The 26,250-nt window shown below is 42.1% G+C and overlaps 8 protein-coding genes across 8 annotated transcripts; 6 read left to right on the forward strand and 2 right to left on the reverse strand.

The window, feature by feature from the left end:
* Positions 1–1,192: 1,192 nt before the first annotated feature.
* Positions 1,193–3,788, forward strand: Bfra_003918 (putative transglutaminase-like superfamily protein; the record flags this gene model as incomplete). Its single annotated transcript, XM_037334323.1, has 2 exons — positions 1,193–1,825; positions 1,995–3,788. 2 exons carry the CDS (start codon positions 1,193–1,195, stop codon positions 3,786–3,788), a joined length of 2,427 nt encoding a protein of 808 aa, XP_037194410.1.
* Positions 3,789–4,818: 1,030 nt separating this feature from the next.
* On the forward strand, positions 4,819–5,241 carry Bfra_003919 (putative zygote-specific protein; the record flags this gene model as incomplete). The annotated part of the gene is made up of 2 exons (XM_037334324.1): positions 4,819–4,959; positions 5,131–5,241. The coding sequence occupies 2 exons, from the start codon at positions 4,819–4,821 to the stop codon at positions 5,239–5,241; spliced, it is 252 nt and encodes an 83-aa protein (XP_037194411.1).
* Positions 5,242–7,693: 2,452 nt separating this feature from the next.
* On the forward strand, positions 7,694–9,408 carry Bfra_003920 (putative fad binding domain-containing protein; the record flags this gene model as incomplete). The annotated part of the gene is made up of 4 exons (XM_037334325.1): positions 7,694–8,044; positions 8,100–8,797; positions 8,851–9,062; positions 9,128–9,408. 4 exons carry the CDS (start codon positions 7,694–7,696, stop codon positions 9,406–9,408), a joined length of 1,542 nt encoding a protein of 513 aa, XP_037194412.1.
* A 1,756-nt stretch (positions 9,409–11,164) lies between these two features.
* Bfra_003921 (uncharacterized protein) lies at positions 11,165–12,401 on the reverse strand (the record flags this gene model as incomplete). Its single annotated transcript, XM_037334326.1, has 2 exons — positions 11,165–12,258; positions 12,389–12,401. The coding sequence occupies 2 exons, from the start codon at positions 12,399–12,401 to the stop codon at positions 11,165–11,167; spliced, it is 1,107 nt and encodes a 368-aa protein (XP_037194413.1).
* An 894-nt stretch (positions 12,402–13,295) lies between these two features.
* On the reverse strand, positions 13,296–16,249 carry Bfra_003922 (putative wd domain-containing protein; the record flags this gene model as incomplete). Its single annotated transcript, XM_037334327.1, has 2 exons — positions 13,296–16,176; positions 16,233–16,249. The coding sequence occupies 2 exons, from the start codon at positions 16,247–16,249 to the stop codon at positions 13,296–13,298; spliced, it is 2,898 nt and encodes a 965-aa protein (XP_037194414.1).
* Positions 16,250–16,472: 223 nt separating this feature from the next.
* Bfra_003923 (putative arp2 3 complex 34 kda subunit protein) lies at positions 16,473–17,797 on the forward strand (the record flags this gene model as incomplete). The annotated part of the gene is made up of 6 exons (XM_037334328.1): positions 16,473–16,634; positions 16,685–16,926; positions 16,980–17,402; positions 17,465–17,565; positions 17,617–17,665; positions 17,718–17,797. The coding sequence occupies exons 1-6, from the start codon at positions 16,573–16,575 to the stop codon at positions 17,795–17,797; spliced, it is 957 nt and encodes a 318-aa protein (XP_037194415.1). The 5' UTR covers positions 16,473–16,572.
* Positions 17,798–18,326: 529 nt separating this feature from the next.
* On the forward strand, positions 18,327–22,086 carry Bfra_003924 (putative u2 snrnp component prp10 protein; the record flags this gene model as incomplete). The annotated part of the gene is made up of 3 exons (XM_037334329.1): positions 18,327–20,264; positions 20,329–21,910; positions 21,971–22,086. 3 exons carry the CDS (start codon positions 18,327–18,329, stop codon positions 22,084–22,086), a joined length of 3,636 nt encoding a protein of 1,211 aa, XP_037194416.1.
* A 1,539-nt stretch (positions 22,087–23,625) lies between these two features.
* Positions 23,626–25,742, forward strand: Bfra_003925 (putative alpha-l-rhamnosidase protein; the record flags this gene model as incomplete). Its single annotated transcript, XM_037334330.1, has 2 exons — positions 23,626–24,352; positions 24,403–25,742. 2 exons carry the CDS (start codon positions 23,626–23,628, stop codon positions 25,740–25,742), a joined length of 2,067 nt encoding a protein of 688 aa, XP_037194417.1.
* Positions 25,743–26,250: the final 508 nt, after the last annotated feature.

Raw genomic sequence — 26,250 nt, forward strand, 5'->3', positions numbered from 1 at the left:
CATTTACTATTTGAAAATTGGATTGGGAGGTCTGTATAACTACATAATTGGCGTATTGGGCTGGCTGGACCTGTCTTGGAAGAATACTGTATGCAATGGGTACAAGGGATTCAGGTGTATGGATAAAGCTATTTATCAAATGCAAAGGAGTTATGGGTGGCTATAGTCTGGGCTCTGAAAGACACAGGTTCTCAATTTTACATCTTTCTTAATCAAACACTTTACTAAATTCTTAGTAAAGGTATTTTTCATCCCCTAATATTCTGCCTCCACGGCAGTGGCCCCCGGAGGGCCAGCGGAGCGACATTCTCCTCATTGGTATAAGTATAGATGCAATTGCCTTTTGGTTCGATCAAAGATTCTACTACTATTATGGGGGCAAGCCCCCAAACCCCCATAGCTCGCTACGCTCGAAGGTACATTATGTGACTTCTATTATATCGACTTGTATGGAGAGGAACTCTTATATATATACATACATACATACATACCTACCTACCTAGGTAGGTAGATACTACAATCTAGTCCGATAATTCTATGGAGTTTGTTTCTAGACGTAACGAATTCGGAAACTATCGAATTCGGTTATTCCAATTAAAACATTTCAATAAAATATCTAGACAGCTATTTCCTTATATATCATCTAAAAGCAAGTAAGCACACCTTACAAATCTATAAATATATTATAATCCAACTTTCTGCGGAGATATGGAGAGATGGGACTTTTAAGAATTCCACTTTTGGTCCCTGCCAAGTCTACTTTATTCCGCTTTACCCAATTAGAAATTTTGTCGACCACTTTAAACAGCTCAGTTTGAAGATCTTCTATTATCACATACATAATTGCTTAACTGTGCCGCACCACAGCCTTGTGCTGAGGTATTTCAATTCCATTCTTTACATCAGTTGTCATGAATCCTTCGATAATAATCAAATCCTGATTTCGAGAACTTCGTCTTAATGTTTATATCATAACACTTTCGTTTTTTGCAAACCTTTTAATATCCAATCTTCATCTCACTGTCGTTCTTGCGCTTCGAATTCGTTGTGACACCCAGCATACATCAAGTGAATCATTTAGGCAGTATACTGGCCCCACCTTCAACAAGTATTCCTTCTGTTTTCTTGGCTACTACATATAATCTCGCTTTTATCCAAGGTCTGAAAAGTCACTACAATCATATCGCACATCATGGCCGATGTTGAAGAGCCACAGTTTACCACCCTCGCGCAACGTATTGCTGCATTGAAGCAACAACAAGCGGGGGACTCTGCCCCTGCGAATAATAGTTTGATAGTAGCCAAACGACCTCCACCACCTCCTATTCCAAGTTCCGATAGACCTCCTCTTCCTACAAGACCAAAGACTGCCAACAATCCTCCAATTGTCACATATGGTTCTTCTGTGAGCCAGAAACCTTTCAATGAGCCACTTGGCACAAAAGCCAACTCGAATCCAGTCAATGGCAATGCCCGAGTTAACAATTCCAAGAGTCCTGCTCTCCCAGCTCGAAATGCACCTCCTCCATTGCCCACGAGAAAAGCCTCAACTCCAAATCTGCCACCAAGAAGAGCATCTACTTCTACACAATTGGCAAGGAGAGATTCGGGGGATTCGACCATTTCACAAATGTCTACGGTCTCGGCCATGTCATTGAATAGTTATGGCAGACCCGCATCTTCGATAACATCTGTAGGATCAAAAGATGGAAGAATGCTACCTCCCCCTTTGGATATGGCAAAACTTCCACCTCTGCCGCCTTCAAGAAGAGAATTACAAGAGAAGGCAAGGTTAGAGCAGAAGGCTAAATTCCCTCTCGTTTCTGTAAGTATTTCTAGTACTATTTCTAGTCTTGGATTTGGGCGGGCGATCTCATTATCAGAGTTTGTTCTATTTCAGGTTGGACGTAGAACTCCAGGCATATTCATCTCAACTTTTCTCCTAGCTCCGAACCCCTTTATAATTACAAATTTAACCCTTTTAAAAAAAACAGACCAAGTCAGCTCCCGTTATTCTCAAACAACCTCCAGTCGTTGAACGTGAATTGCCACCCAAACTGCCATCAAGATCAAATGGCCCACCTAAAATGCCTCCTAGACCCATTGCAAATGTAGAAGATGAGAATTCAGTCTCTCTACCACCGCGAAGATTACCACCTCCATCCCATACTCGTTCTGTTCTGTCATTAGGATTTGGTAACAAATCTACCGAAACACCAAATCCTTCATCAAGGCCAGCACCTACATACAATAGGCCTTCCGGTCCTGCTGTTCAAGAATTGAATGCCAATAATTTTGATCGTATTATTCTCTCCGGAAAATTTGCTCTTGTGGACTTTTATGCTCCATATTGCAAGTATTGTGTTGAGTTGGATCCACATTATAAACAGCTTGCCGAGGATTTTGCATTTGCTTCTGACAGAATTGTGATTGCAAAAGTTGATGTTGATGCACATAAATCTTTTTTGGCAAGATATGGTATTGAAGGATATCCGACCATCATGTTCTTTGATGGAAATGGAGATAATCCGGAAAAGTATCAATATATGAGAGAAACGGAGGCTATGACAAAGTTCTTGATTGAAAAGACTGGAATATCACCATCTGATGCACCAAAACCTGGGGCAGGAGTACCACCACCTGTTAACCTTCGGTCCAAGCCAACATCGGCTCAAGTAAAAGCTGTAAGTGCTGCTCCAACTACATTATCTTCTCCATCACCGGGCTGCCTTTTATGTCGAGACTTTTCCGGTCCGGATCAAATTGCATCAAAATATTCAAGGGAATTCCTGCCAAGATCCCCTGATAATACAGGATATCTTGCTGATGTTCTTTGTCGTTCTTTCAGCTCGCCTACTGATAAAGCTCGTGCTATCTTCGTTTGGCTTCATCATAACATCGCTTATGATACCGGAGCTTTCTTTGGAAATCGAGTCAAAAATATTACACCTGCCGATACTATTAAGACTGGATTAGCTGTCTGTGGTGGATATGCTGGTCTTTTCACGGCCATTGCACTTAAAGCAGGACTCGAAGCTATCATGGTAACTGGTCACGGAAAAGGATTTGGATACACACCTCTTAAACCAGGAGAATCGTGTCCACCACCTAATCCTGGCGGCCATGCTTGGAATGCAGTACGTATCGATGGAGGGGAATGGAAACTAATTGACCCTTGTTGGGGTTCTGGACAACTAGGAGACAATCAAATGTACAACAAAAATTTGATCTCATCCTACTTCACCATGTCGAATGAAGAATTTGGCCTCAAGCATTTTCCAGCCAACAAGTCACATTTCTTTAGGAAAGATAGAAGAGCTTTAACGTGGGAAGAATACTTTATTGGAAATCTTGGTGGTGAACCGTTACAGATTTTCGGCTCTGTAGAAGATCGTCATGGTATCTCACAAACTTCAATTACTCCACCTCAAAAATACATACAAGCCTCATCCACATCCAACGCAATGATGCGATTTCAATTCTCCAAAGTCTGTGAACATTTCGACTTTGAACGAAATGGTCTTGGTAAACCTTATTGTCTAGTTTTGAAAATAGGAGGAGTGGAGGGAAGAAATGATGATATGGTACCATTTGACTTTGATGGGTTTTGGTGGTGGGTAGATGTGGGAGTTAAGGAATTGGGAGTGAGAGGCCAGACGATTAGTTTGTATGCGGTTACGATTGTCAATGGAGGGGATGCTAGGGGTATGACGAAGAGAGATTATGAGGGGAAGAAGGGAAAGTGTGCGATGGAATTCGCGGGGGTTGCGGCGTGGGAGTTGAATTGATTTTGTTGATGAGTTGGTGAGCTGGTGAGCTGGTAAGTTTTGGATATGCTTAAACTCATTAGCGATCATTGTCTTTTATTTCGTTTCATTCGACTCAGCTCAGCTCAGCTCAGCTCAGCTTGGCTTGGCTTGGGTTATGGCGTTATGGGATCGGGGATGGAAAGGTGTGGGCAAATCGAGATAGATCACAGTATTCTCTTTAACTAGGTAATAATACCCAACGCAGCGTAGCGTAAATATATGGATATCTTTCCAGTCTTGACGTTATATTGATAAAAATTGATGGTTGATATATTTCTCACACACTACCCACCCGTTTCCGAGACCACTTACTCATTCACTCGGATCATTCCACGTGGCTCCGGATATTGGAGGGTTGGTTCTTGGTTTTTGCATGGAGTGTGTGTGTGTGTGGTCTTGTTGTACATATGCAAATGCAAATGCAAATGCATGGGTGTGCGAATTGTGATGTCTGATTTGGGATCTGCGCTGTTGTGTAATCCTGGATGGAATGGATATTCTGGTTGTTTCTATGGAGGTGGAAGGCGAGAAAAGTTGGATGGGAGAAAACTTGGAAAGGAGAAAAGTTGGAAAATCTGCCTTGTGTGTGTGTGGGTTGAGGGGTTGAGAGATGGAGGATGGAATGAGATGTGGTGTGATGGAATGAGATGGGATGTGATGGAATGGGGATGTGATTGGTGATTGGTGATTGGATGATAGATGGTGTGAGAGAGGTCGAGAAGAAGGTCGGGTGGGTGAGGCGTAGGAGTAAAAGTGGAATTCGAAGAGGGGTAAGGCGTACGAGGAGGAGGAGGGGGGAAGGGGGAGAAAGATGTATATAAAGTGCTGTGAGTTGTGGTTCTACTTGTGCTGTGCATTTTGATCTCTTCAGAGATTAATGAATTCTTCATCTTCATCTTCATCTTCATCATTCTTCCACACAAATCAAATCAAATCCACTCAGCTCAACTCAATAGGATAGGATAGGATAGGATAGGATAAAACGAAAGAACATAGGAGTATTTGGAAAATGAAACCATCATCATCGAAATCTATCCTTCTCATCGCAGTCCTCGCGGGCATCGCAACCGCAGGACCGATTGCGTACGGTGTTTGTCAGAGTGGGTGTGCGGCGGTGGTGATGGCTTGTTATGGGGCGGGGGGCGCGACGGTATGAATTTTTCTTTTCTTTTCTTTTCTTTTCTTTTCTCTAGTTTTGGTTTCTTCTCCTGTGTATTTATTATTGTTTCTTCCTATGTGTACATAATTTTTAATTTTTTGTTGGGAAATTCGAAAGAGGAGTTGAGGATGTACTCATGCTAATGTGACAAAATCAATATAGTGGGGAGCGACGGCGGGAGCGACGGCGCCGGCAACGATCGTGGCGTGCAATACGGCGTTTGGGGTTTGTAGCGCGAAGTGTGCGGGGTTGTTGGTGGCGCCTATTCCTTGAGTTTTGGGGGAGGGCGTGAGGGACAGAGGAAGTTCAACACACAGATTGTTGTGATGTGGAAACCGATATACTTGTGGAATTCAACTTCCGAAATACGTAAGGGAGGTGTGAAGATCGATTGCGTATACGAGTGGGATTTGGGGTCTGGGATTGGGTTTAGGATTGGGTTTAGGATCAAGATTGTATCCGAGAATATCAAGATTTGGAGTTTGGGGAATGTGATAGTGATGTGTTGTGAAGATGGGTATTGTGATGGGATGGCTTTTCTGTTATCTACTTGAGTAATGATGATTGATGATTCTTACTTTTGTGATGGTTGATGATGATATTGTGTGATTGTTCACTGGGTGAGTAACTTGTATATGTGGTTTGTTCGCTTGAGTATAGGGGGTTGGATGAAAGGTATCTGGGATGAGCGAGTGTTTGGATCACCTTCTTTCATGATTCATTTTTTTTCTGTGATGCTTCCTTTCTTGCATTGCTTCGTGGTGGCTTTTTGATTGTGCTTGCGTGACGGGCGGCGTCGTCTGGTCCTGTATGGAATATCTCACTTGAGACTTGATAACCTTCCACGTTGGAAACTGGGAGTTAGATGTGAGCCAAGGCATACGATCAGATGACTACATTGTGAGAGCTACTTACTCTCAAAGTTTCAAGGCTTGAGGTTTGAATATTGGAAGTGGCCAGAGTTCCCGATTATTCGGAGCGTATTTGGATCATCAGAGGCTCTCAAATTTTAAAGAAATATAATATCCGAGATGAATTGAGTATTTCAAATTATGAAAATGATTTGACTGGAGTTAGACAATGAAAGCTTTTGATTGTCGAGCTGTACTTTTGACTATTGGATTTCTGAGAAGAGAATTCGGAAGTCTAATAATCATGGTTACGTATGACTTGCGGACTCAAGATTTTAGGGGTTCAGAATCAAATCTTGGCTGTAGATAGAGTTGTATAACTGTATACACTAAACCTTAATTCTTAGATTGGAAATCCTCAAGTGCTAAAATGGGGCATCGTATTGTGGTAATAGACAAGACGGTTAGCTATAGCTGATAAAAGGAGAGAAATAAAGTTTTGCTCTTATTCGATTTCGTTTTTGAGCATTGCCATAACTATTATGTCTGTTGTATAAATGTTCGGTTTCGGTAGAGCGAGAAGATGTCCGCCCCTTTATACTATATCGCGCGGATCTTTCATCTCATGGCCGAGATTTTCCATCTCAGCCTTATCCGAAAGATCAGATAACTTGAAGGTTAAAGCCACGACAATGATAGGGGTAAAGAGGTAAACCTGAGCATACTACCTTGTACATTTGCTTGTGTATCCACTTACTGAGCCACTCCTTATTGTACTTCTCTGGGTTTATTCCGCTCGATAACCTTACCAAGACCTTGGTATTTTGGTACACTTAGCATTGGGTTTTCATGACATGATGATCTAGATGCAGATTATCCGTTCACTGCCCGGTAATAGGGTTGGAATATGACGATCATATCAAATTGTATTGTTACATGGTATCAGGTCATAGCGATCTTTCCATGTCATAAGGAACATCAAAAGAATACGAATAGAAGGATAGAAAATGATGAGGTATTGGATGAATTAAGCGGTCATGAGATTATACTTATCGAAGCCAATGTGAACTTGTGACTGCTACATCGGAAAGTATCACGATTAACATGACCATAGAGTTTGATTAAATTATACATGATGGCATGTTTTATACTATTCTTGATGTAATAGTTATATCAAAAGTACGACACTACTCGGTAGACTATGTATAACCTGGCTCTTGTCTAACTGACTATTTCCTTGTGGCATTACCATTAAATCTTCCGCGTTACATCAATATTGATTTTAAAGTTACAATAAAACTGACACATACAATATATAAACTTTAAGGTGGCAAGATGATAGTCATCCCCAGATATATCTCAAATGATCGGACGTCGACGTCAAAGGACGGTCAGCTCGGACCATATTCAAATGTGCGAATCCTCCGACATTCCCCTGACTAGTGATCTTTTATGCGTCAGTCCGAATACGATGCATATCAACTAGTCAACTATGGTCCATTTTCTGGGGTTTGGTCTCTTTATTTCGTTCATCAATTTAGATTGATGGTTCGTTATTCTTCTTATTTGCTAAGTCGAGTGTAATGCGCCTCAATATGAGAATGCGAGAATGCGAGAGCATTCGCATCTTGGCAATTTGAGTAAAAGATCTGAGTAAAATATCCTGACAGTCTAGTACACAGCCATAATTCCTGGTCTTGGAAGTGGTTCTGGGTAATATTAGACAGAAAATGCGTAATGAAAGAAATATGCATGTCTTCAGAAGGAGATATATAAGAAAGTTCTATTCGGCTACCTCATTCATCACAACAACTTAAAACTTTATCTTTCAGTCTGTCTATCACTTTCTTTAATCGGATTTTCCTATTTCCGTCATGTTTTCCTTGCTACTCGCGGGATCTACTTTCGTGGGAGCTGTTTATGCAGCTTCTAATGTTTCAACTTCCCTTGCAGGTACAACTGTAACGACTGATTACGGAACTTTTACCTATTCGGAAGCTTCAGCATGTGCATGCTCGCAACTATCAACTAGTTATCCGGAGTACCTCTACTTTCCAAACACCTCAAACTACACTTACTACAACCTTGAGGCATGGGATGTCAGAACTAATGCGGATCCGGCTTGTATCTTCAGCCCTATCAATGCCGATCAGGTAGCAGCGGGAGTAGAAATTATCAGTACTTGTGATGCTCAATTTGCTATTCGTGGTGGGGGTCATATGAATGTAAGCTTTTAGTAAACATTTGAGGTTAGTAGCCTTCCGCTGACGTTCTTTGTAGTTCCCCGGAGCCAACAATATCAATGCTGGTGTGTTGGTAGCTCTTGCTGGCCTTAATGACCTTCAGATTTCCGCCGACAATACCACCGTGGATGTTGGTCCAGGTAACAGATGGTATGACGTCTACTCTTATCTCGAACCTTATGGTCGTATTGTCATTGGTGGTCGTCTTAAGACCATTGGTGTTCCTGGTCTCACTCTTATCGGTGGTGTTCATTACTTCAACAACAAGTATGGATATGCAATGGACAACGTTGTGAACTATGATGTTGTCCTTGGAAATGGTACTCAAGTCAAAGCATCCGCAGATTGCAACCCCGACCTTTTCTGGGCATTGAAAGGTGGTGCCAATAACTTCGGTATCGTCACCAAATTCACACTTAAAACATTCGATATCCCTCTCGTCAGCACTACCATCCAAGTATTCGACGAAAGTGGAATTGAAGCTTTCCTTCAAGCTACTTGTGATTTAGCTGCCAACAACGATCCTTCCATTGCAGCTGGAGCAGTTATTACTACTACATACAATGCTACTACAGGAGCTGTGTCAGCATCCCTTCTAGGTGTTCAAGCTGGAACCGAAAGTCCACCATCTAGATTCGAAAACTTTACAGCTATTCCGGCATTACAAGCTATTAATAATGTTTCTTCAATGGCTACTTTTGCAGCACAACTCGACTCCCCTCTTCAAATGTTCCGGTAAGTTTCACACAATCTTTCATGGAATGATCACTACTAATGTATAACTTCAGAGTCGAATTTGCTGTTCATTCTATGAAACCAAATGGAACTGTTCTCTATCAAATGTGGCAAATGTGGAAAGCCGCAGTCGAGGATGTTAAGGATGTTGTTGGTTTCTATCCAACTTTCGTCACAAACCTTGATCCTAAAAGCGCCAACACTATCGCAAAGACCAACGGTATTGGCAATGTATGGGGAAGAGATGACACTGAATCTGGTATCTGTAAGTTACTTCTCCTCTTTTTGTACACTCCCTATTCCATCTCAAGAGATACTAACATCAAGAAGGGTGGCAAATGAGCACTGGCTGGGATTTAGCACAAGACGATCTCCGCATGACAACATGGATTCAAAAAGTCATGGGAGAAATCCACAACTTTGCTATTGCGAACAATGTCTCGAGTGAAGAAACGGATTTCATCTATATGGGTGATGCTGGAGGATGGCAAAATCCATTTTCTACAATGCCAGCGGAGAATATAGAAAAAATGATCACCATTAGGGAGAAATATGATGCTGAGGGTGCATTTTCGCGTTTGAACTGGGGTGGATTCAAGATTCCTTCTTAGAGAGGTTGAGATGGTAGAGAAGGAGGTTGTTAGATTATATGATGGGAAATGTGACATATGGAGGGGGAGGTTTTGAGATGATTGGCTGTGATGATGAGCTAGGTTGTCCATGCCTGAGAGTTGGTACTAGGCTACTAGCTATAGTCATTGTATAATATTCTTATTTTCTCAAACTTATATATAGATACCACCTCCAGGTTCCTAATAGCCTTGGCTCCATTTGAAATTTCAGTGCTTTCAATAGCCCGGACTGCAGTCTATTTTATGATTCTAGTTTGAAAATATTGAAGGTACCATTATCGACATCATAAATTCATTGTTTCAGATCAATTCAAACATCAAGACTATCTCAATGCACGAAATGATTTCATTATTCAGAAGGGATTGAATATTTCAAAGTTCTTGATTGTTGGACTGCCGGCCAGACCATTGGACATCCTGGATTGGACAAACAGGGATCAGTTTCTGTAAGCCTAAAAAGCTATTGTATGATATCCGCTATCATTTTCCTGATACGTACTCGATCCGTGATTCGTTCTGATAGTAGAAGACCAAGTTCCTCAGAACTTTCGATCGTCTCTGCGTCGATTGAATCTTGGCAACCGTGTTCTTTTAAACATTGGAGAAGAAGATGGGTTAGCATGTAGCACAAGTAGACTCTGTGATTACAATCTTATCTCATCTTTTCCCCTCAAAATATATGTCTATTTACTCATCACACTTTCCAGCTATTCAGCTATAGCTATTTCTTCCCCCTTCCCTTTCCAATAATTTCAGCACTTCCAGCTTCCTCTTCACTCCCTCCTCCCCTCTTCTTCTTTTTCTTCCGACTTCAATCTTCCTAACAAATCTTCCATACGAATAGCCCAATCTAATTCATGCAACGCATGCAGCTCGTCTCGAAGCTTCAGTATTTTTGTCTCCGCGCCCGTCAATTCTTGCTCTATGTAGTAGATCTCTCGAAGAAGAAGATCAATCCTCTCTAATATCTCTGTCTTTGCAATACGGTCATTGTCGATGTTACCTGTAGTCGAATCTAGGGATCGCCATCGTCGAGCTACAAGCGGTATCGTGGTTGACAACTGAGCTACTGAGTTCTCTTTGTCTGGCGCTGGTACTGGAACAGCAACGACTGTCAATGGCGAAGTTGAAGTTGATCCTAAAGTTGCCGTGGGAGGTTGAATTGAGTCCGAGATTGGGACTGGGGTTTTGACTGGTATTGTGATTAATCTTTGACTTATGTATGTTTGGTAGAGAGTGCTGAGAAGTATGTAGCGAGAAATACCGGGAAGTCATCGAGGGTCTTTATACGAGTTAAGTCTATATTGTCTCATTATAATCTTGAATAGACATTGTGTTATTGTTTCAGATTATTGAGATTTACATCATAGAATCTTGAGGATTGTGTAGAGAATAAGAAGAATGTTTAAGAAGCAATGTTCTAGACGTATCTACGCAGCTTCATGAGATGTCAGGATCATACATGGAATCTCTTTGAGAATCTAGAATTATCGTCTTGGCCAATTGCATCACATTTACTTTAACAGCTTCATTTCGATACTGAATTTCACCACTAAAGAAACGTCAAAATAGTTATTGAATCATAAGGAATGCAACAAAATCATTCTATTGCGTGCGAATTGAGATAAGAGTGTAATGAAATTCTCGCTAAGTGAATGTGAAAAAATCTTAAGATACCTATGCAACAAGACTCGAAAAGAAAAGTAAAGCATAAGCACAATTGCCCAAAATATTCTCAATCGAACAATGCACCAAGGAAATATGTCCAGTAGCCCCGTCCTTTCTTTTCCTCTTTCATCCTCTCTATTTCCGTTCGCAGCAAATGTGCTTCATGCTTTACTTCTTCGTATTTTTGTTCCAAGCTAATCCATTTTCCCAAGCTCTCTGCTGCATGTTGCTGGGCTTCATCTCTTTCCTTCCGAACCAGCTGCATCTCTTTCAATCTCACCAATGCAATTCGTTGCGCGTCATTCATTCGACTCAATCTCTCAGATGCAAGCTGCAATGCATCATCTCTTTCTCTTTCTGCCAACTCCATATCTTCAAATCTCTTGGCTGCGACTCGTCTCGCTTCGTTGATCTCCCTCACTTTTTCGTTCTGCCATTCTGTGACTTCAACTATAAGTTGCTTTCCCTCATCCTTTTCTTTCTCCGCCTTCTTCTGCAATTTCAAACTCGCCTCTGCTTGCAAAATAGCTTGATCTCTCTCCGCCTGCACCAATGCTATTTTCTCGCCTGCAAAGAGATCCGTCTTCCTCTTCTCCAATATAGTCAGCTGATACCGTGCCTCCCATAATTTGCGCTTGGCATCATCGTTTTCCTTCTCTATGATTTCGTACTTCGTCTTGGTTTCTGCGGCACCGAGAATTGCGTCATCTCTTTCCTTTTCCAGGATCAAGCTTTTAGACTTTTCCATCAAGAGTTGCTCGAGAAGATTGGAGCTGCGTTCCGTTGCTTTGTCTCGCTCTTTGATTGATTCATCGATTCTCTTTGTCATGTCTCTAGATTCTGTGGATGAGTCGTCCGTCTGAGAGGAGGTGTGAGTAATCATACTACCCGTAGATCCCACCGGAGAGGAAGGGCGACTTTCAATGGGAGAAGCAAAAAATGACTCTGTTGGTGAATTAGGTTCGGTTCTTTCAGGAGACTCTAGTTCCCAGGAATTCCGGTGGTAAAATCGTGGGTGATACGCTGGTCCAATATCGACAGAGATAGGACCCGATGCTGATCCTGCTTTCTTGTAATATCTTGCGACATCGCTGGCGACTCTGGCGTGTATGGAATCTCGAGAGGGATTGTCAGATTCAGAAAGCGGACGGAGACGTAGGACTGGAGTATGGGAAGGGGATGAAGGTGACATTTTCGTTTGAGGTGAAATGAGGTGTTGGGAGTTTTTGTGCACGAGAATGAAATTATATGGAATCCCTTTCCTTTATACTGTTCGTGATACGCGATTTACGGACTGCTGCCATTTTTTTTTAATTCTGTCTTTTCTTTATGTTTTGCTTTGAAACGCAATATTAGATCTATGTGTTAGGCTTGGAAAGCAAAAGAAAGACATTTTGGCACGCACCCTCTCGTAACCATCATTATGAATCTAGATCATTCGAAAATTCAAAGAAACACTTCGTCGAAAAATCCAGAGGAATGAAGACTGACAGAGAGCTATCTCCTTCGAGTTTATAGCGATGAAAATACACCAGTGGGTGCATGTATTGACAGAACACTTCTCGACTTTCGAGATTTTAAATAAATCTACTCTTCAATTATTCGCTATCAGAATCTGTATTTTGGTTGTTCTATCTCTAATAAATATCTTTAACAATTTTTAAGATATAGAAATTGATATATCAAGAGATATTCACAAATCCATTTTTTACAGTGTCCCGTCAGCTCGTACACCTACTAGTGATACTATAGAACAAGTATGAAAGTCCAAGATGAAATAGAACAATAAGGTCTTAATTTTCGGAATTGAATAGAACAATTAAGCTGTAATATCCAAAGTTTCACTGTACAATAAGAGAGTACAGGTTCAAACCCCCAGTCGATGCTGATCGAAGCAACAAGATATTCTCACAAAGTTCAGCTCAAGATATGCCCCTTCTTTTTCGGGCTTCTTTCAAACGCGTTTTTTGGGTCGTTTGCTTTGAAAATTGCGAACATAAAACTTGGGGAATTACTACCTGGCTGCAATCCGGAATGGTACAACGCATCTCATTCTTTTCCACAGTTAATGGTTATGCAAATAAGTGCTATTGAATTTTCCTACCACACTACCATTTTGACCAAAATTTATACATCTTGCATTTTTGATATTCGCCCAAATCTATACCAACGAATTGCCACAATTAAATTCAAACATCCTAAGAAACTTGAACAAATCCTCTCTTTTTCTTACTCGACCCATCGTCCTCCTCCCAAGTCTCCTCATCCACATAATCCTTAGTCCCCATATCCTTGACTCTCTCTCCAGTAATCTTCAAAGCTGCCAAATTAAATCCCATCTCATCCTTCTGTCTCTTTAAACTCTTTCTCAAGTTCTCCTTAACGCCATCTAACATAGTCCTCATAGTTTTACTTGAAACAATCTGTTTTTGATGTGTCTTTAACATGAAGAATAGTATTCGACATGTAAGCGGTATGTTCATCTCTTTTTGGGCAAAAATATTTAAGAATGTGAAGAGCATGGGGAGAGTGGAGAATGGAAGAACGAGCAATGCGTCGTGAAGAGCTGCGGCTTTGATTTTCTGGAGAGTATTGAGGACATGTCGTTCGGCACTGATATTACCGAGAGCCATGAAAAGGAGGTTGCGGGCTGGAGGAGCGGTATTAGGATTAGAGGCTTTAGCGAGTGCATATTCAGCCATTAGTTCCAGATCGACGGTACCAATCTCAAGGGCTTCGACAATCTTTTCTCCAGCCATCAGAGTCTCGGTTGTTTGTTTTCCGGCGGCTCCAACTTCATTATCATCATCTTCCTCGTTCTTATCAGGATTCAGAGATGTTGTCAAAGTTGATTCATATAACTCTTCCAACTCCTTCTCCTTCTCTTCCTCGAGGAATATTTGCTCGTCAGTTTGTTCCCATACTCGAATACTTTTATCATGACTTGCACTGACAAAAAAGTCACCTGTTCGACTGACCGCCAAAGCCCAGATCTCACCGTGATGACCATCCAATCTTTGAATCTGTTCGAATTTGTCTCCATCCCAGTACTTGATCATTTTGTCCTTACTGGTACTGAAGAAATGATGTCCATTGCCATCTTGACTATGTGGAATGAATGCGACTTGTAAAATACTGTCTTGATGTCCAAAGAATGCTTTATGACAATCTCCAAAATCGAGACCCCAGAGACGTATATTCTTGTCAGCAGAGCAAGTAACAATGAGCTTGCTATCAAAAGAGATATCCATGTTAAGCACAGGCAACTTGTGACCATACAAATTTAGGAAGAGCTTTAGAGAATCGACGAAGAACACCTTAACGGTATTGTCCAGGAGGGCCACAGCTAACAAACGTGCATCTGGTGAGAATCTCAAGCTCAAAATATCATCTGATACTTTCAATGTTCTGGTATGGACAAGTCGTAGTTTTGGGGTTTTCCGTGTGGTTCCGGGAATCTCCTCCTGAATCACTTCAAAATTCCAGAATTTGGCTGACTTATCTGCACTTCCGGATACCACAGAACGGCCATCTGGATGTACCTGTAAACTCCAAATAGCACCTTCGTGTGCTTTGATACTCTCGATCATTGCAGTCGCAGTTACATCAAATAACTCCAGTTCCCCAGATTTTGTTCCAACCACTAGAATTTTATCTCCCGGCAAAAATGCACAGCATAGAGCATAGCCACATTCAAAACTTCGTATACAAGTTCCCTTACGAACGTTCCAGATTTTGATACCACCATTAGATACTGATGCCAGCATCTTGTCATCGGAACTCAGTGCCAACGCTCTTATATCTGCTCTGTGACCTGGCATTTCGACCGATAGTGTTCTTGAATAATCCGGCATTTCTTCACTCTTAGATTTCTTGCTCTTCTCTTTTGTGACTACTGTGTAGACCTCCAATTGGTTGTTCGAAGTTGCTATAAGCAATTGTATGGATTTGGTGCCTTTAATGCGTACCCAATCCATGGATCGAACTCTACCTCCCGTTCTAACAATGACGTACGGGACGAAAAAGTCTGTGATATCAGCAGTTGAAACGTCTTCGACCTTTTCATCCACTTCGTCAACTTCCATAGCTGACTTCTCAGTTGCGGCCAACTTTTCTCTTCTTCTCCTGCGCTTTCTTGCTAAACTTTTCTTTACTTCCTCTTCTGATCGTATCCTCCATATTTCAACCGACTTTTCCGAACCATGAACCGAAAAGTAGTCTAAGCGTGGGTGGAAACTGATTTCGAGTGCCCTATCTTTTCCCTGTCGATGTAAAATTCCTCTACCCTGGAGATATCGAGCTTCAACTGCACCGTTTACCTGTCTCGATAATTTGTATAGACCGGCTGTATCAATAGACCACACTTTCATTTCCCCATCGTTTCCAGCCGTGATACACCCACTACCATCCGGCGAAGTGCCTAAAGCCCAGCATTCCCCATTTGTTTGAGCGACATGCGTTTCGATACAGTGCTGAGATGTCATATCCCAGAGTTTGATGAGTGCATCCTTGCCAGTGGTGAGAAGAAATCCCTCAGATGAACTGTCCTCCACTTCGACTACTTCTTCGTCTTCACCAGATTCTTGTGGTGCGCCAGGTTGAATGAATTGGAGCCCGGTTATCTGATCCTTGTGTCCTCTCAATTTGAACAAGCCAACCTCAGCGACCAGGTCCCATACAATAACATCTGTATCCTTCGAACCACTAGCTAGACGGACTCCAGATTTATCGAATGCTAATGTAGTAATCGCAGACTTGTGCCCGTTGAATTTGACTAGAATAGTTGCAATTTTCGAGTCCCATAGTCGTATACTACCATCTTCGTATCCGACGGCGAAAATGTCTATGTCTGTTTTACTCTGGGCAATGGCTGAAACCTGAGATTTACATTCATTGTCTCTCCATCGACTCAAAAGTGCTCCCGTCTTTATTTCCCAACATAATACCTCCTCATTGGCAGCCACTATAGCTCTTCCCGAACCTGTATTTCGACTCGAGACGCCGGCTCCATCTGTTGACCAAACAACATTTGAAGTACTCGAATTGACAAGACCGAATGATTTCGAATGCTCGTATTTCCTAGAAGTAAGTAGGTCAATAATTGCTTATTGGCATATATCGTTTTGAGGACTTACAAGTAAGATTTGACCATATTTATAAACTGGCGCAAAAGTACTCATATGCAGTTTGAGAACCAGAACTTTTTTTCTAACCTATGCGATAAAATTCCTTAGTGCTACCGATAAGCATGGGTTTCACAGGTTTAAAAGCGGCAGGAAGACCAGATACTTCTATCCGAGAGATCTCGAAAATATAATGCCGCTTTAATACCCAAAGCTAAGCCACCCGCCCCACGTCGTCAGCAACCTGAGCTACAACAACACAACAGGAGAGCAGCAGCTTAATTCCCCATAGTGCATTAGTAGTACTGGAAACATCACAACGGGAAATTCAAGTCTCTTACACACCACCATAATGCTTCTTCTCGATTACCAAAATGTACTCATTCAATCCGTACTCACGGAGAGATTCTCAGGGTTTGTGTAAACCTGTATCCTAAAGCTCGACCAAAACTAATTCATATCAGAGCACCACCGGTGAACATTGATCAAACTGTAGCCGATTTCGACGGTGTTACTTTCCACATCTCGACCCCTGAAGCAAAGACCAAAATTCTCATTTCCATACAAGTCAAATGCTACGATGAACTTGTACGATATGGCGCTCAGCAGGTTCTTGAGCGTGAATATGGTCCATACGTTGTTGCGCCGGAAAGTGGTTACAATTTCTCGGTGCAAGTTGATTTAGAAAGTCTGCCAGAAGAAAAGGGTATGAAAGCCAGTCATCTTGTATGGCACATGCTGATGCAATATATTTTCCAGAAGCCCGAGATGATTTGATTAGACGCATATCCTTATTGAAACGAAATGCCATGGCTGCGCCATTCGAGCATGCCTTCACCGAATTCCACAAATTACAGGAGGAAGCATCGAAGTTCACGTCTGAGGAAGCTCCCCAGGGTGTCAGAGAAGGTGGAGATGTTATGGCAATTCATTACCGTGATGAAGAAGCGATTTATATCAAAGCCAGTCACGACAGAGTTACTGTTATCTTCAGTACAGTATTCCGCGAAGAGACAGATAGAGTATTCGGAAGGGTCTTTATTCAAGAGTTCGTAGATGCCCGAAGGAGAGCTATTCAAAACGCTCCTCAAGTATTGTTCAGAACCGATCCGCCATTGGAGCTTCAAGGAGTTCCAGGAGTAAAGGACAATGGCAGTGGAGATATTGGATATGTTACATTTGGTAAGTTCAAATACTCTTCTGCGGTATCGTGAGCTTTTATTCCACCCTGCTAATTCATACAGTTTTATTCCCACGTCACCTCACACTTCAACGAAGAGATGAAGTTATTTCCCACATCCAAACCTTCCGTGATTACTTCCATTACCATATCAAAGCATCAAAGGTACTCTCATGAAACACGGCCAATTCATGATTCAGTGTTAACTTCTCCTAGGCATACATTCACTCTAGAATGCGTACACGTACCGCAGACTTCTTGCAAGGTGGGCTCTTATTTCTGAAGAGTGGATGTTGCACATTACTAACGATTAGTAGTTCTGAGAAGAGCACGCCCAGAGAACGAAGAGAAAGAGAGAAAGACAGCTACCGGACGCACTTTCAAGGTCCAAGGTTGAGGATAGAAGACAACTGGGAGTTTGGGGTAGGCGATTGTATGACACGAAAATTGAAATTGAGCGATATTGCATACCACAAAACTTCTAGGAGTTTTTGTTTTGTGAGTTGATACCATCTTGAATATCTTGTGATTTTTGGCGTGATTCTTTGACACATTCCCCTTTTCAATTGTCTGTCTGTTATTATTACACTTCTCGACCTGGATCAATCAAATTTTATTGTGAGAACCCCGTGGAACAAACAATAGGTAGGTATGTTTACTTCAAATGGATAAGATTTTACAAGTCATTAATAATTATTCCATCGAGCAGATAATAAGTGAGCATTTACACTGGTGGAAAGGACATCCGCCGAAACCGAGCAATCGTATATCACGTGACACATGCATCAAACTCAGCCTCGTGTGGCGGGTGGCTAGTAACATGAACTAGTGCTGGTTATCAAAGCTACTAAGTACCTTCTCGATTACAAAATCAATACAAAATTATCCCATCCGAACACCAATGCGCATCACTACAACGCGCCAATATGTCCGACACCGACTTCGAGACGATCAGGAAGCTACAGGCTGAGAGGAATGCTGCCTCTGCTGGTAAGAAGGGATCGAAGACATTTGATCCATCAAGTCAGCGAACTGATGTTTCCACCAAGGCCTCCTTAACAGAAAGCTTCGATACCAGTCTTTATGAGCGCGATGGCGGTGATAAATTCGCAGGTTACAATACTTCCATCGCAGTGGCAGATGGTGATGATGATGAAATGGAGGAAGCTGATACCAGCCGAAGATTGGTAGGCCAATACACAGCTTCCAAGGAACAGATGAACGAATTCGCGCAGGGTAATGGGGTTGAGGAGGAAGATATTCTCTTAGGGAGAGAGAAAAGTGCACGAATTTCCGATCGCGAAACCGATTATCAAAAACGTCGACACGATCGAGTCTTGACACCTACAAGAGCTGATGGAAATGCTGAAAGCTACAGAGATGTCATGGCTAGGAGAGAACTTGAGCGTGAGGAAGAGAGAGTTAGGAAAGCCATTGAGGAAAAGAAGGCGAATGGCGAAGTCATCCACCATACTGCAACGCTGATCAAGGAAGGTAGTGGTTCTCCTGGTGATAAGGAAAACGACGAAGCTGGTTCCACGGAAGCTGTCGCAAGTGGACGCAAGAGAAAGAAGAGATGGGATGTTGGCACTGAGGAAGATACTACCATGGCTCCACCATCAGCGGAGGGTAAAACCAAACGTTCGAGATGGGATCAAACACCAGCTGTTGGAGGCGCCGCGGTTGACGAAACTCCTAGGAGAAGGTCTAGATGGGATCAAGCACCTGCTGCCACCCCCATGGGCAATCAAGGATTAGTAACACCAATGCATCCATCACAAATGGGCGGTCCGTCTATACCAACTACATTCGGAACTGATATATCATCGAGAAATGCGCCACTTTCAGATGAGGAGCTCGATATGATGTTACCATCTGAAGGCTACAAAATCTTAGAACCTCCGCCAGGTTACGCCCCAATACGAACTATTGCGCAGAAGGTCATGTCTACACCATTACCTACCGGCGGGTTCATGATGCAAGATCCAGAAAGTGGAAGACAACTAGCAAAACAACTCCCAACAGAAATACCCGGCGTGGGAGATTTACAATTTTTCAAGGCGGAAGATATGGCATATTTCGGAAAGCTCACAGATGGTAGTGATGAAAATTCCATGAGTGTCGAAGAACTTAAAGAAAGGAAGATCATGAGGCTCTTACTCAAAGTCAAAAATGGAACTCCACCTATGCGAAAGACTGCTCTGCGTCAACTTACGGATAACGCAAGACAATTTGGCGCTGGACCATTATTCAACCAAATCCTTCCATTGCTCATGGAAAAGACACTGGAAGATCAAGAGCGCCATCTGTTGGTCAAGGTTATTGATCGTATCCTCTACAAACTTGATGATCTTGTCAGGCCATATGTTCACAAGATTTTGGTCGTCATCGAACCATTGCTTATCGATCAAGACTACTACGCTCGAGTTGAAGGTCGAGAAATTATTTCCAATCTCAGTAAAGCTGCTGGTTTAGCTCACATGATCAGTACTATGCGACCAGATATTGATCATGTTGATGAATATGTACGAAACACAACTGCTAGAGCATTTGCTGTCGTCGCTTCTGCACTTGGTATTCCTGCACTTCTTCCTTTCTTACGAGCAGTTTGTAGAAGTAAGAAATCGTGGCAAGCAAGACATACTGGTGTGAAGATTGTTCAACAGATCCCTATCTTGATGGGTTGTGCTGTGCTTCCTCATCTAAAAGGTTTGGTTGATTGTATCGGTGGTAATCTTAATGACGATCAAACAAAGGTTCGAACTGTTACCAGTTTGGCAATTGCAGCTTTAGCAGAGGCAGCAAATCCATATGGTATTGAAAGCTTCGATGATATCCTCAATCCATTATGGACCGGTGCTAGGGTTAGTACAAATTTATTCTTTCATTCCCAAACAATTAAATAACAATTTACTGACTCACAAATAGAAACAACGTGGAAAAGGTCTTGCCGGTTTCTTGAAGGCCGTTGGATACATCATTCCTTTGATGGACGAAGAATACGCCAACTACTACACGGGACAAATCATGGAGATTCTTTTGAGAGAATTCTCATCTCCCGATGAGGAAATGAAAAAGGTAGTACTCAAAGTTGTTTCACAGTGCGCTGGTACCGATGGTGTAACAGCAGGATACCTGAAGGAGAATGTGTTAGATGAGTTTTTCAAAAGCTTCTGGGTTCGAAGAATGGCATTGGACAAGCGTAACTATAGACAAGTGGTTGAGACTACTGTTGATCTCGGCCAAAAAGTTGGTGTCGGCGAGATTGTGGAGCGTATCGTCAATAACTTGAAGGATGAAAGCGAAGCATATCGTAAAATGACTGTGGAGACTATCGAGAAAGTTATTGCAAGTCTCGGTGCTGCAGATATTAGCGAGAGACTCGAAGAACGACTTATCGATGGTATTTTGCACTCTTTCCAGGAACAGAGTGTCGAGGATATCGTTATGTTGAATGGATTTGGAACTGTGGTTAACGCTCTTGGTACGAGATGTAAACCATACCTCCCCCAAATTGTCAGTACCATTTTGTGGCGATTAAACAACAAATCTGCGACTGTTCGACAACAAGCGGCGGATTTGATCTCTCGTATCGCAATGGTTATGAAGCAATGTGGTGAAGATGCTTTGATGGGCAAGCTAGGTATTGTTCTTTACGAATATCTCGGTGAAGAATATCCAGAAGTTCTCGGTTCTATCCTTGGTGCCTTGCGTTCCATTGTCACTGTGGTCGGTATCAATCAAATGCAACCCCCAATTAAGGATTTACTTCCTCGACTTACACCAATTCTACGAAATCGACACGAGAAGGTACAAGAAAATACCATTGATTTGGTTGGTCGTATCGCTGATCGTGGACCTGAGAGTGTTAATGCTAGAGAATGGATGAGAATCTGTTTCGAACTTCTAGACATGCTCAAGGCCCACAAGAAAGGTATCCGTCGTGCTGCCAATAACACATTCGGTTTCATCGCCAAAGCTATTGGACCTCAGGATGTTCTCGCTACTCTTCTAAACAATCTCCGAGTTCAAGAACGTCAATCTCGTGTCTGTACAGCTGTAGCGATTGGTATCGTTGCGGAAACTTGCGCTCCATTCACAGTTCTTCCAGCTTTGATGAACGAATACCGTGTTCCCGAACTCAATGTTCAGAATGGTGTTCTGAAATCACTTTCTTTCCTCTTCGAATATATTGGTGAGATGGCCAAAGATTACGTTTATGCTATCACTCCTTTACTCGAAGATGCATTGATCGATCGTGATCAAGTTCATAGACAGACTGCCGCCTCTGTTGTCAAGCACGTGGCATTGGGCGTTGTTGGTCTTGGTTGTGAAGATGCAATGCTTCATCTTCTCAACTTATTATACCCCAATTTATTTGAGACCAGTCCTCACGTTATTGATCGTATTGTCGAAGCTATTGAGGCTATCAGAATGGCAATTGGACCAGGTCTTGTTCTCAACTACGTCTGGGCTGGTCTATTTCACCCAGCACGCAAAGTTAGACAACGTAAGTCACCCTTCTTACATTTTTATTCACTTACAAACTTGATGCTGACTATGTCATTAGCTTATTGGACGCTTTACAATAGCGCTTATGTATTATCGGCCGATGCTATCGTGCCTTACTACCCAAACATGGATGATGAGAAGATGGACAGGCCTGATTTGGCAATTGTGATATAAAACAGGCATGCGATGATTTGAACATGGAGGATTGGGTATTTTGGGCATACGTATGTACATTAATTATGATAGCGGCTCGAGCGGGTATAAAATGTCACTTCATCTATTTCGTTAAGATACAAAAGTGCTGGGAGATGATGTGTGAAGTTGAATGGAATGATAACTTGTGATGAAACCAGGGTAGAAGGGATAATGGCATCATTCCATGGACGCGGTACGATTCATCTGCGCTATGATTGAACAAGACAACCGAAAGCATTAAAGTAGAGAAAGGGATAGTAATTCATTCCCTGGGCTTCTTACCTGGAATAGAATTCTTATACTTTGTAATGAATACGAACAATCGAAAGCATTGAAGCAAACAAGGGAATAGTGACATCTTGTTTAGATTTCCTAGATATGATGAAATACTTATTATTTATAATCAACCTAGACAACTGGAATCTCTATTAAGGGTAGATACATTATCACACTCTTCGATGCATGAATCTGATTGTGGAAACAAGAATATGCCCCGGTCGTTCCAATTTCAAGCTGACCAGTCACATTTTGTTAAACCACAGACTAGTTTGCCGTCCACATATTATTACACACATATAATCCGCCATTCCACATATAATTCTTGGACAGTCAAACTACTAAGTACTCGAGTACCGGTAGGTATACTTCAATACACTTGGTAAAGTTTATGAAGCCGGACACGCCGGAGTGAAACCTAGCAAAGTCACGCGACCGAAACTAATCCAAAATCATCTATTTCTAAAATTCAATTCTCAATTCTGAATTTTTAAAAGAAAAGAAATTAGAGTGTTATGGAGATTGGTTTCAGAAATTGATTGGCCTTTTCTGAGAGATTACCTTCAGTCTCAACAATCTAAACATGATATCGTTATTCTACTTGTAGATTTATACAGAGATACTAAATCTTGATTTTTCAAGTGTTCGTTCATTGAAATACCGAGTACAAATGTAATACAGAATACACATAATACATACACCCTTTACTATCAGATGAGAATTCATTACTCGTAGTCCTATGTTAAGATTACTACTTACCATATATTTTGAAATATATGCCGACCTCAAGCCCAACCCCATCAATCTCCCCGCAGTGACATCGAAAATGCGGGGGAGATGCTTGCCGAGCGAGCTAAACGATCTAAACGGGTTAAGCGGGCTTTACGAGCCTCTACACGAGTTTCTCCACGAGCCTTCGCAATGACATTCATCCATTCATATGGACGAAAAGAATGCGGTGTAGCCCCACAAAATTGCCTTGGTGAAAAAAATCACAAGGGGTTCTCCATTGAATAAGATGAACTAAATCATACTTTCGTCCATTGCTATACCGAATTCTGCGAGAAGTGAAAACGAGATGACATATTCTCAGTCCATTTGAAAATATATATAGCTACGATGAAGGAAGTGTACCAAAAGCTAATTGACTCTACGCAGGAAGCTTTTGGTCTTCAATCTTGGTCAAAGTTCTCATGGGTTCTTTGTATATCTCCATTTAGTTTTATGTCGAAAATACCCACGATGATTTTCTCATATTTGTCTGTCAGTCTTCTTGGCTTGTGCGTGGTATCAACTAAAGCTATACCATATGAGGAATACATTCTTACACCAAATTCTCGAACCCTATCACCTGTATCAGTATACAATATCAATGGTTCAGTTACCAATGCAGAAGCATTGACCGCCACTGGATCCTCAAATCCAGCAACATTTGGTCCCTCTTCGGCTATCACCTATGATTTTGGAAAGAATATTGCTGGTATCGTCTCCTTCAATGTTGGCACCATCGACGGAGATGGTGATCAATTTATTGGAATCAGTTTTACTGAAAGCTCACTGTGGATCAGCGATAAAGGATGTGATGCTACGGCCGATGGAGCAATCGATGAAGCTTTGTGGTATACGGTCACCAGTGGCGGCTTTTATCAAGCAGAAAAGAAACAACAACGTGGTGGATTTAGATATCTAAACGTCTATCACAATACCACCGGGTCTGTTGAAGTCTCGAATCTGACTATACAATACACTGCTTTACCTCACAAAGCAGAAAACGAACTCAGAGCCTATACTGGCTACTTTCACAGCAATGATGATCAAGTTAATCGAGTATGGTACGCTGGAGCCTATACTAATGATATGTGTACTATTGATCCTACGACCGGAGACTCTCTAGTACATTTAGGCGAGATCACTTCAAATATTACTATCACAGAACCTGTAACATGGTGGAACAATTACACCATTGCTAGTATGTTCTTCTTCTCGTGTTGCGAAATAATACTAACAAGTAATTATCAGATGGTACCAGTGTTCTTACTGATGGCGCCAAGAGAGACCGTCTCGTATGGCCAGGAGATATAGCAATTTCGGGTCCCTCAGTCTTCGTTTCAACTAACGATATGCCAACCATCAAGAATTCTCTCGATTCATTACTAGTACTTCAAAACTCTTCAGGTGCACTGCCATATGCCGGAATCCCATTTACCACAATTATTCCAATCTGGAGTTTTACCTATCATCTCCATTCACTGATCGATATTCACGATTACTATCTATTTACCGGCGACGAAGAGTATTTGAAAGAACATTGGGGACAATTCACATTAGGAATGAACTTCTCCTTAAGTTTTATCGATGAGACAAAAATGGCCAATCTTCCTGCAAATAACCCCGATTGGTTACGAGTCGGTATGGGTGGTCATAATATCGAGGCAAACTCTATCCTTTACTATACTCTCAATTTGGGTACGAAACTCGCGAAAGTCCTCAATGACTCTTCACCTACCACTTCAAAATGGCCAGAATACGCCGCTGCTATCAAATCAGCCGCAAATGTTGCGCTATGGGATAACACAACAAATCTTTTCAGAGACAATGATACCCTCCCATTAACAACACTCTATCCACAAGACGGAAATGCATGGGCCATCTTCTCCGACCTTGTGTCTACTCCCGCCCGAGCCCTCCAAATCTCCGATTCTTTATCCGCACGCTGGGGTAAGTACGGAGCTCCCGCTCCCGAAGGCGGCGGTAATGTCGTATCTCCCTTCGTCACAAGTTTCGAGATCCAAGCACACTACATGGCTGGAAGAGCCGATCGGGCTGTCGATTTGATTAAATTCATGTGGGGAGATTTCATGCTGGACGACCCACGTATGACGAATAGTACGTTTATCGAAGGATACTCTACTGATGGTACTCTACACTATGCGCCGTATTCGAATGATCCGCGAGTATCTCATGCGCATGGTTGGAGTACGGGGCCAACCTCTGCTCTTACATTTCATGGAGCGGGATTGAAAGTCACAGAGGCAGCGGGAAAGTCTTGGAGCGTAGCACCTAATTTGGGAGGATTAACGGATATAGAAGCGGGATTTGAGACAGGCCTCGGTAGCTTTGCGGTTAAGGCGACAGGAAGCTCGGGGAGATTGGAAAGTATTGAGATTACGACTCCAAAGGGAACAATCGGTTCGATAAGCGTACCGTATGCGAATCAAACGGCAACAATGAGTTTGCAGAGTAGAGATGGAGAAGAAGTCGCTATGACGCGGCAAATCGCCGCGGGTAATGCGACGAGTGGGAGGTATGTGGTGGAGAATGTGGAGGGGGGGAATTGGACTGTAACTTTATGCTATTAATGTTGAGCTATCACAAAAATAATAACAAATATGTATTCGTTTGATACCATCCAGCTTTTGAGCATTATACCGTACATTGTGATGGTGGGCTGACTAACTTGATCTGATTCGAGACCTCTTGTGAAAAAGTGATCGTCTAGGACGTAAGTATATTTGAGACTGAGAAATTGATAATAGACGAAAAAGATAGACCAGATTATATATGTGTAAGAAAGTAGATGTGGGAAAGGTCTGAAATTAGTGACCTCGACCCGACAGAACGTTAATTGCCAAATGATCGAGGAGATTGGTTGGGTGGAAGTTGTGTGTATGTATTTTGTATGGTTTGGGTATTCAGAAATTAAATGGAAGAGGGATTTACGATTAGGTCCTGAACATGATGCGAGAGGTACCAAGTATCTTTTTTACGTGTGCTGAGTAGTATTTCTTAACGAGTACTTTTGTCCGCCATAAAGAATCTCTACTATCAGCTGTCGATATTCATAACCCCTTCTTGACTCTCTGACTT

Source organism: Botrytis fragariae (genome assembly GCF_013461495.1).
Source record: "Botrytis fragariae strain BVB16 chromosome Unknown tig00000045, whole genome shotgun sequence".
NCBI lineage: Eukaryota > Fungi > Ascomycota > Leotiomycetes > Helotiales > Sclerotiniaceae > Botrytis > Botrytis fragariae.